The sequence below is a fragment of the Microsporum canis genome, genomic scaffold (assembly GCF_000151145.1).
Source record: "Microsporum canis CBS 113480 supercont1.8 genomic scaffold, whole genome shotgun sequence".
NCBI classification, from domain to species: domain Eukaryota; kingdom Fungi; phylum Ascomycota; class Eurotiomycetes; order Onygenales; family Arthrodermataceae; genus Microsporum; species Microsporum canis.
This window is the reverse complement of record NW_003299162.1, coordinates 810,771-818,895: the sequence shown is the minus strand read 5'-3', so window position 1 is coordinate 818,895 and position 8,125 is coordinate 810,771. Positions and strand designations below refer to the sequence as shown.

The 8,125-nt window shown below is 51.2% G+C and overlaps 3 protein-coding genes across 3 annotated transcripts in view; 1 reads left to right on the top strand and 2 right to left on the bottom strand.

The window, feature by feature from the left end:
- Window positions 1-364: 364 nt before the first annotated feature.
- On the bottom strand, window positions 365-604 carry MCYG_08234 (uncharacterized protein; the record flags this gene model as incomplete). The annotated part of the gene is made up of 1 exon (XM_002843105.1): window positions 365-604. The coding sequence occupies one exon, from the start codon at window positions 602-604 to the stop codon at window positions 365-367; it is 240 nt and encodes a 79-aa protein (XP_002843151.1).
- Window positions 605-1,261: 657 nt separating this feature from the next.
- Window positions 1,262-5,706, bottom strand: MCYG_08233 (transcription elongation factor spt6; the record flags this gene model as incomplete). The annotated part of the gene is made up of 4 exons (XM_002843104.1): window positions 1,262-1,521; window positions 1,585-5,245; window positions 5,301-5,480; window positions 5,542-5,706. The coding sequence occupies 4 exons, from the start codon at window positions 5,704-5,706 to the stop codon at window positions 1,262-1,264; spliced, it is 4,266 nt and encodes a 1,421-aa protein (XP_002843150.1).
- A 1,241-nt stretch (window positions 5,707-6,947) lies between these two features.
- Window positions 6,948-8,125, top strand: part of MCYG_08232 (MAP kinase kinase Ste7) — a gene marked incomplete at both ends in the record, with an annotated part of 2,042 nt that continues 864 nt past the window's right edge. Inside the window, 3 exons of the mRNA XM_002843103.1 lie at window positions 6,948-7,238; window positions 7,301-7,458; window positions 7,521-8,058. Coding sequence (XP_002843149.1) covers window positions 6,948-7,238; window positions 7,301-7,458; window positions 7,521-8,058 — 987 coding nt within the window. The remainder of the gene's footprint in view (window positions 7,239-7,300; window positions 7,459-7,520; window positions 8,059-8,125) is intronic.

The following is an 8,125-nucleotide window of genomic DNA, read 5'->3' as shown; positions in this document are numbered from 1 at the left end:
GCGCGCGAGGCAGAGCCACCAGGCGTCATGAAGGCCGCAGCGCCTCCGTGCCGTACCCTTTGCCCAGAGGTCGGCGTCGATAGAGTATCCCAGGTTAGGAATAGGCTGGACCTGGTTCATACCGACGGTGCCTATGAATCTTCCAGGCCTGACGTCTCCTTCCGGGGTCTCTTCCCGCAGCGTCACGGCGAAGTAGAACGTGAATTCGCCGGATCCAGGCACCTGACACCGCTTGGAGTCCATCCATGACTGTATCGCAGCGACGTCTGGGGCGTTGTAAACCAGATATTTCAGCATGGGCTGCATTGCCGGAATGTTACTGTCTGCCACGTTAGCCGTCGTCCTACCTGTCTGGCTTAACTGGTTATGGGGATGTATCGTGTATCTCATACCGCCAGGCGTCTATCAGCTTTGCGTTCACCACAACCAACGCCGGGGCATGCTCGTATGTTATGGGGACGAGCACCATCCGCGGCGTGACTATCTCCTGCGTATGGCATGGAAGAATCACCCGGAAGGGCTGAGGTGCTGCTCCTCCAGTTGGGTATTTGACCTTCTCATCCTCCTCCGATGCTGGCGGTGGCGCTGGCTTTTCTGTGGCCATGTCTGTAGTATTTCACGAAGGATGCAGAGAGACAGCTTGACAGGAAGATAAACATTTTTCACGGTATCCATTGCTTATTTATATACGGAGGAATATAAGTGAATAGCATAGCCCCGTCTCGAGCTACGATGAACGAGGTTTAGTTAATACGACGCTGTCTGTACACTGAGCATCCAGTATCAAGTCGAATACGAGAAGGAGTCAAAAGCGACATCAAATGACTAAAATGTCCACCACCGGCCAGAAAATGTTCAAGATAACGAGACATGGGACAAGGGGCTTATGGGAAGGATGCATAGATCAAGCCGTCGGAATGAACATCGGAATAAACAACGGAATATATCGACTTGACAAGGGGCAGATATCGTGGATTATGCTGAGAGTCTAGGCCGGGGGGTGGGGGGGGGGGGAAGACAGTACAGGGTGTTTTTTGTAATGAAAAACCGGATATGAAGGGGATAAAGTACATGGAATAATGGCTTGCTTGACAAGAAGAGGATGAAAAGGGGAAAAAAAATGCTGGCTTAAGTTTCGTAGATGCTTTTTCCAGTTGTGGTGTTGTATCAAAAGAGTCCAGTCTCATTAATTGCCGACTTTTTTCGTGAAGGGAATGAATTGGCGTAGATCGAACGGTGAGTTTGGTTGCTATTTGTCCGTTTACCTTCCACGACGCTGCTGTGAAGCCAGCATGTTGGCATGGAGGAGCTTGAATCCGTTGCAGAGAGCTCTCATGTCGGGATATGGAGTACGCTGCAGTTCGTAGCCTTGTGGGATCACCTTGACAGGCCAGCTGTTCAGTGGTGCCTTCAACCCGGCCTTGAAGCAGAGATGGAAGTATCCAGGGTGCTTGGTATCGAGGCAGAAGGCATAAGCTGATCGTGTAGGATTGGCTGTAGTGTAGGTTGTTAACCAGCCCTCTGTTACAGACATAGTTAGCTCTCGATACGCTTTTTCACAACATCAACAGAATGAAAGCTTACCTGTTGCCTCTTTGGTGCCGCTCAGATACTTCTCATGCACCATCATATCATCGACCTTCCTGGCCATTGCCTTGACATGGTTGACGATCAGCTCGTCAAGATCGGAATATGAGTATTTACCGCCAATTTTCAGGATCTTGCCAACGGTGAATTCGTTCTCTTTATCCAACTCCAAAACATCAATATGCTGATATACTCCATCGGCTACCTTCCAGGTGACGGCAAGATGGTCGTGGCCCTTGGATGACGGACGGATCACTACATCACCACGACTTTGAGGAGCAAGGAACTCCTCGGCCTGTCTGCCATTAAACGGGCGGAAGAGAGGGTGTTTGATGACACGTAGCACACGCTGGTCCGTCTGGGTCTTCTCCTTCATCGCTTCCTGGTCGGCACGCTCCTGGTCTTCGTCCCATTCGCCGCGCATGTGGTCCAGCTGTCGACGGTAGGGCTTGGTTACCTGGTCTTCACGGAGAGACACATTGGCAACAAACGCCTTTCGGTTGAGGTAGAGAATCTTCGCCAAAGCCGTCTGATGGGGGGAGTATAGGCTCCGAATAGGGATATCGTATCGATCGGTCATTTCCGCCTCTGGGACGAGGGCGTCAATTCCACAGTCAAGCTTGCCGTCAATATGATCATCAGAGATACGTTTGATGGTAATAGGTACGATCATGCCCTGAGCCAAAGACTCGGCGGTTTCACCTGTAAACATCGTGAAGATGGCATCGGTGCCAAGGAAGACGAACTGCTTGCGGAGCTCCTCGTAGGGTTGCTGCAGCTCTGCACGGATGGTCTCGAGAGTGGCTCTCTTGCGCTGGTTAAGATTGTTCTCCAGTTGCTCGGCATACTCTTCTAGCAACAGGTCGTTTACTTTATCCTGTGCATCCTCCTTGATAAGCTTCCGAACAATAGCACCTTGTCCGTTCTCATCTGTCTCTGCCTTGATATCTTCCTCATCAAGTTCGAGGGCATCCGCTGCAATCTTCCTGCCGATATCGTAGTCTTCGGGGTGCACACGAGTATTATCGAGATAGTCAGTGTCAGGGTCTGCGTTATCATAGTCAATGTAGAGGAAACTGGCGCAGTTGTTCCAGACTTTGACACCCATGGCTGGGTACTGCGCATTTACTCCCAAGAGTTCCATACGGCTATTAACCACGCCGCCGTTCATGTTGATAACTTTCAGGAGTTGAGACGCCTTTCGGGGACCGAGGCCACTGATGTATGTAAGAAGGTTCGCTGACGAGACATCGCTGACAGCTTCGTTGATATCGACGCCGACCAGGTTAACCATGTCCACAAGAGCGGTTTCCAACTGCTTTAATAGCTTGTCCTGGGGAATGAGCTGCTGGCCGGGCCTGAATTGGATAGACACAACGTCCCTGCCCAGCGAGGCATACTCCTTCATTGGGTTCTGGAGATACTTTGCTAGGGCAACGCAGTATCGGCTCAGGGGGCTGAAGCCTGGGTGATCCATCTCAGCTCTGCGGCTCGTCTGGTAAAGCCTGGCAACCTCATCGTTAACGATGACAACCTCCAAGATATCGCTGACTTCCTCATCTCGGTCATCAGTGTAGAAAGCACCGCGTAGGTCCTTCGCTTGGACGAGCTCTGATAGCTGTTTATGCAGTTTTCTGGTTTCGGGAGACTGTCCCGATACACCGATGACATCAGGTTTCCGGCGCTCAACAAGTTCAACGAACGCCTCCACATCCTTGCCGTCGGCTATCATACGGTCGGAGTCACCAAGGGCGAGGTCAACGAATTTCCCGTGTTCTAATACTCGTCCGTCCTCTTCGACCCACGTCCAGTAGATAGGATCTTTCCCAACAACTCCCGATCCGTTAGTAAGAGAGAGGACTCGAGGGATGGTACCTAGGATCATTCCCTTGGGTTTGTAAGGGGCTTGATCGAGTCTCTGTGAGAAGACTTCTCGACATTCGCGCGCGACGTGGTTCTCACACTCCGTCCGCATATTCTCCTTGACTCCCTTGCTCATGATCTTCTCCAGTTTGTTGAGAGCTAGGTCCAGGACGTCCTTTCGCTCCTTGTTCCAAGCATCCGCAATCTCACTGAAGTTGTCGGACTGGATGTCGGGATATAGGCGCTCCTTGAATGACTTAAAGTTCTTAAAGTGAACTTTGATATCTACAAGACCTTCCTCCTCGGCCTTGAGCATCCGTAAGAAGAGCTCAGGGCGACGTGCAATATCTGAAAGTTGTTGATCACGGAGATATTTGAACTCATAGTACGGATGATGCTCGTCAATCTTCTTTAGGCCTTTCTCCGTTCGATAGCACTCAATTACACCACTCATGTAGAACGCCTGTCTCATGACTTTTCGGACTCTGGGGCTCACGGTAAGTTCCTCTGCAAACATGGTTCGAGCAGCTTTCATGGCGTGGCTTGCGTTGGTGAAGTTAGAGTCAAGAAGGTTATCTGCCATATCGCCAGGCTTTTCAGTTGCATCGTCTATATATTGCCGGCGGCCAGTCTTCATAGCGTTTTGTGCGAAGGCATCAGGAGTGATGCCAAAGGCGCGAACCAGTCCATATGCACGGCTATTGCGAACCCGTTCGAAAAATGATTTTGTTGAAGCCTTCCGGCGCTGGGAAGTGATGCCGTTTTCTCCTTCATTATTGCTGCTGTTGAAGAGCGCAATATCTTTGAGCTCGGTGGAGTACTGGAAGTAGAGATAGTCCTGGACGTCTTGTAATTCCTCCATGGTGACAGCTGCGGGAAGCATCTCCTCAAACATTTTGTCCTTGACGTTAGAGATCGTCTGCAGGTTATCGTATGTGGTCTGGAGGGTGTTCCGTTTATCGATGAGGGCGCGGAACTTGAGGTCGTATTCAAAGATATCCCATAAATCGATCATACTTAGAAGCTTTTCAGCCTCAACGATATATTTCCCTCCATCGGGGTTCGTTCCGCCGTCAGGAATGGGGATCTTAACGGCGTGGATGAGGTAGTCCTTCCGGTGCTGGAAGATGAAGGGCACTTCCCAGTCGTCCGTGACCATGAATTCGAGAACTTTGGCGACGGCCCGTTGGAAGGGCTCATGTAGATCTGAATTGAGCCTCTTTTTTAACAGCATCAGATTCGATATCCAGACAGCCTCTTCCCTGAACTGCTCTTCTGTCAAGATGACATGCTGGTAGGGCTTTCTGGCGATCTGATACCGCTCGGGTTCGTCGGTCGAACGTATGATGTTGTCCTCGTCCGTCATCATCTTTTCGGCGAGCTGTGAGGGCTCAAAGACGTCCTTGAGGTCCAGCTGCTTCTCCTCGTCTTCTTGCTGCTCTTCCTCCTCGTCTTCCATCTCGAGAGCAAACAAGTAGTCGTTTCCGTCGCCGAAAGCCATGCGCATATCCTCGAGAGCAGCTTCATCAAGTCCGGTCGCTTCAGTCACGGCGAAACCGGAAAGACCTTTTCTGGCTGGACGTGCGATCTCCTCGTCTTCTTGCTGCCGCTCGTCTTCGTCGGAGAAAACATCCTTCTCGATGAAGTCGTCGAGGTCATCGTGCATGTTCCTTCGGCCTCGACCGTGCCCATAAGCGTCTGCCTCTTCCTCTTCATCCGAATTGAAGATGTCGTTGATTCCTTGCGGTTGTTCCCGCCCGACTTTGTGTCCGCGCTTTAGACGCTTAAACTTGGACTATGAAGCTGTCAGCATCACCACACCCGAGTCGGAGTATAAGGGAGAGGCATACCTCATTCTGCATTGGGAGTTCAAAGTCTGGATTGTTCTCTCTGATCAAGTAGAGGTCATCCTCGTCGAGCAGCTCTTCTTCCTCGATGCGCTCCGCCCTTCGACGCTTCTTCTTATCCCGTCGTCTGGCCGTCCGCTCTTCGTCCTCTTCATCCTCATCGACGATAAACCCTTCCCGGACCTAGACATGTCTATTAGCTTTGCTGATACCCGCAAGGTAGACACAGACTCAACGCCCTTACCGCGCGAACGGCGTCCTCGTCCTCGTCATCTAGTTCCTCGTCACTAGAGTCATCGTAGTGACCGTTCTCCTCCTGCCCCTTGTCTTGTCCGCCCTCCTCGCCAAAGGACTCGTCTTCCTCATCGTCAAGGACAGCTTCCGTCTGCAGGAGGTCGTGAGTGCTCATCGTGTAAAACTTGTTATCCCGTCTTATGTGAGAGTCGCCACTGGTCGCAAAACAGGCGCTTACAGAGGACACAGAGGAGGACACCTATCAACACGATGGTGACAATGACAATCAGAGAGAGAGAGAGAAAGAAATAGACTTGATAGAGAGAGAAAGAAAACTCCCCTTTGCAAGCTTTCTTTTGGCGCAAAGGAAGACGCTAGTCCTAAAGGGGACGACCTCTCTAAGCGCCGCGTCTGGCGTCTAGACTAAGCGATAGACGAATATCACGTTACTTCTTACCTAAGCAAGACGAAACGCGCTATCAATAGGAGCAAGTCGGGGCTTTTTTTTATATAGAAGATAATAAGAAGACGACGAAGACGAAGAAGAAGAAACAAGGAGAAGAGATCTGAAACAGACGGACGGCCCCCAAGGAGAGCTCGCTAACCGCCCACAGCCACAGTCACGGCGTGAGGGACCGGCAGTGGTTGCAGGGCCTTGCTTATCCCCTTGTTCGCCGTAGTATTAGTGTTTTTTTATCTGAAGAGTTGGGATGTAACATCTTTTTGTAGAAAACATCATCATCTCTCTTTTTCCCTCCAGTAGCCCCTTTGTCTGTATTGATATAAAGGGATACAAGAGACCGTCAGGGCTTCTGTTCTTGGGTGAGAGGCTTGCGATTCGTCTCTTGTTGGCGTCGATTGGCTGTGTAGGTGGACACCTTCATCTTATCCCACCGTCCAATACAACCCAGAGAAGGCCGGCAACCAGCAGCCAGCAGCCAGCAAACGGCCAGGTAAGGAGAATAGCAAGGCGTCTCTCTCTAGTCAGGGTCTATAGGAGGGCTTCCCTTCTCTCTATCTCTCACTGGGTGCCCCTTGGTGTTTTGACTAGTTATCTCACTGCGGGAGTGGACTTGTATGGCTGATTCAACCCAGGTAAACAAAACGCATTCAGCACTCAGTCGACCTTCACTCTTCCTACGACTGCAAGACTGCTTCAGTTCTACATCAGCTTGATACCGTCGCCTCTCTCTCACTGCCGTTCGGGTTGGTGGAACCTCCCTCGCGGTGCCACCTAACACCCGGCCTGACCTTCGACCGATATCTCCACCCGATAATACATAACAAAAAGACAATAGGAATAGAGAGAAAGACAGTAACACGCTCTGAGCAGGCCTTCTGCTGCACTTCGTCTACCCTCGTCGGTTTTTTTCCCTCCCCCCTGTGTTTGGAGCAGAGTCTCCAACCTCGGCCACTATGGCGGATGCTTTCAAGGCCCGCTCGCTGAAACGAAAGAATGTCAAGGGGCTTGCTCTCAATTCGGCCGCTCCAAAGGCTGGCCTGAAGCCCTCTGACGGTGATGCTCAGATCCCAGGAGCTATCGGGAACACAGACGCCAACAGGACGGACACCCTAGAGATCGGCTTGGAGTTCAAGCTCGACCTGCGGAGCGAAGACCTGATAGTGCTCAAGGAGCTGGGTGCTGGGAATGGAGGGACCGTCAGCAAAGTCATGCACGCGTCGACGAAGGTCGTCATGGCCAGGAAGGTAGGCTTGCTTGAGTGCCTCTCTCTTTTTCTTCGGGCTTGGTTCTAATCTTGATTAAATAGATCATTAGAGTCGATGCAAAGGAGAACGTAAGAAAGCAGATCCTCAGAGAGCTCCAGGTCGGCCACGACTGCAATTCGGCCCAGATCGTCACATTCTACGGAGCCTTCCAGAACGAAGCCAGAGATATCGTACTTTGCATGGAGTACATGGACTGCGGGTAAGAACCCTCCCCCTCACCACCAGACGTATGCATACACACTACTTACACAAGCTGGACAGGTCTCTAGATCACATCTCGAAGAACTTTGGCCCCGTCAGAGTTGATGTGCTGGGCAAGATTACTGAATCCATCTTTGCTGGCCTTGTCTACCTATACGAAGCCCACCGAATCATGCACCGGGATATCAAGCCGTCAAACGTTCTAGTGAATTCAAGAGGCAGCATCAAGCTATGTGACTTTGGTGTTGCGACAGAAACAGTAAATTCGATAGCAGATACCTTTGTCGGCACGTCGACTTACATGGCACCAGAGCGTATTCAGGGCGGCGCATATTCCGTACGGTCTGACGTCTGGAGTGCCGGTTTGACGGTCATGGAACTCGCGGTTGGAAGATTCCCGTTCGACACGTCTGATACCTCCGCGGGAGACAGAGCGAGCGCGGGACCTATGGGTATTCTCGACCTACTTCAGCAGATTGTTCACGAGCCAGCCCCCAAACTTCCCAAGAGCGATGCCTTTCCCAAGATATTAGACGACTTTGTTGCAAAGTGCCTCTTGAAGAAGCCGGAAGAACGACCGACTCCACGACAGCTATACGTAAGCCACGCCTCCTCTTAGCCCCTTTAATTATATATACATAAACAAATTACCTAACCACCTACCG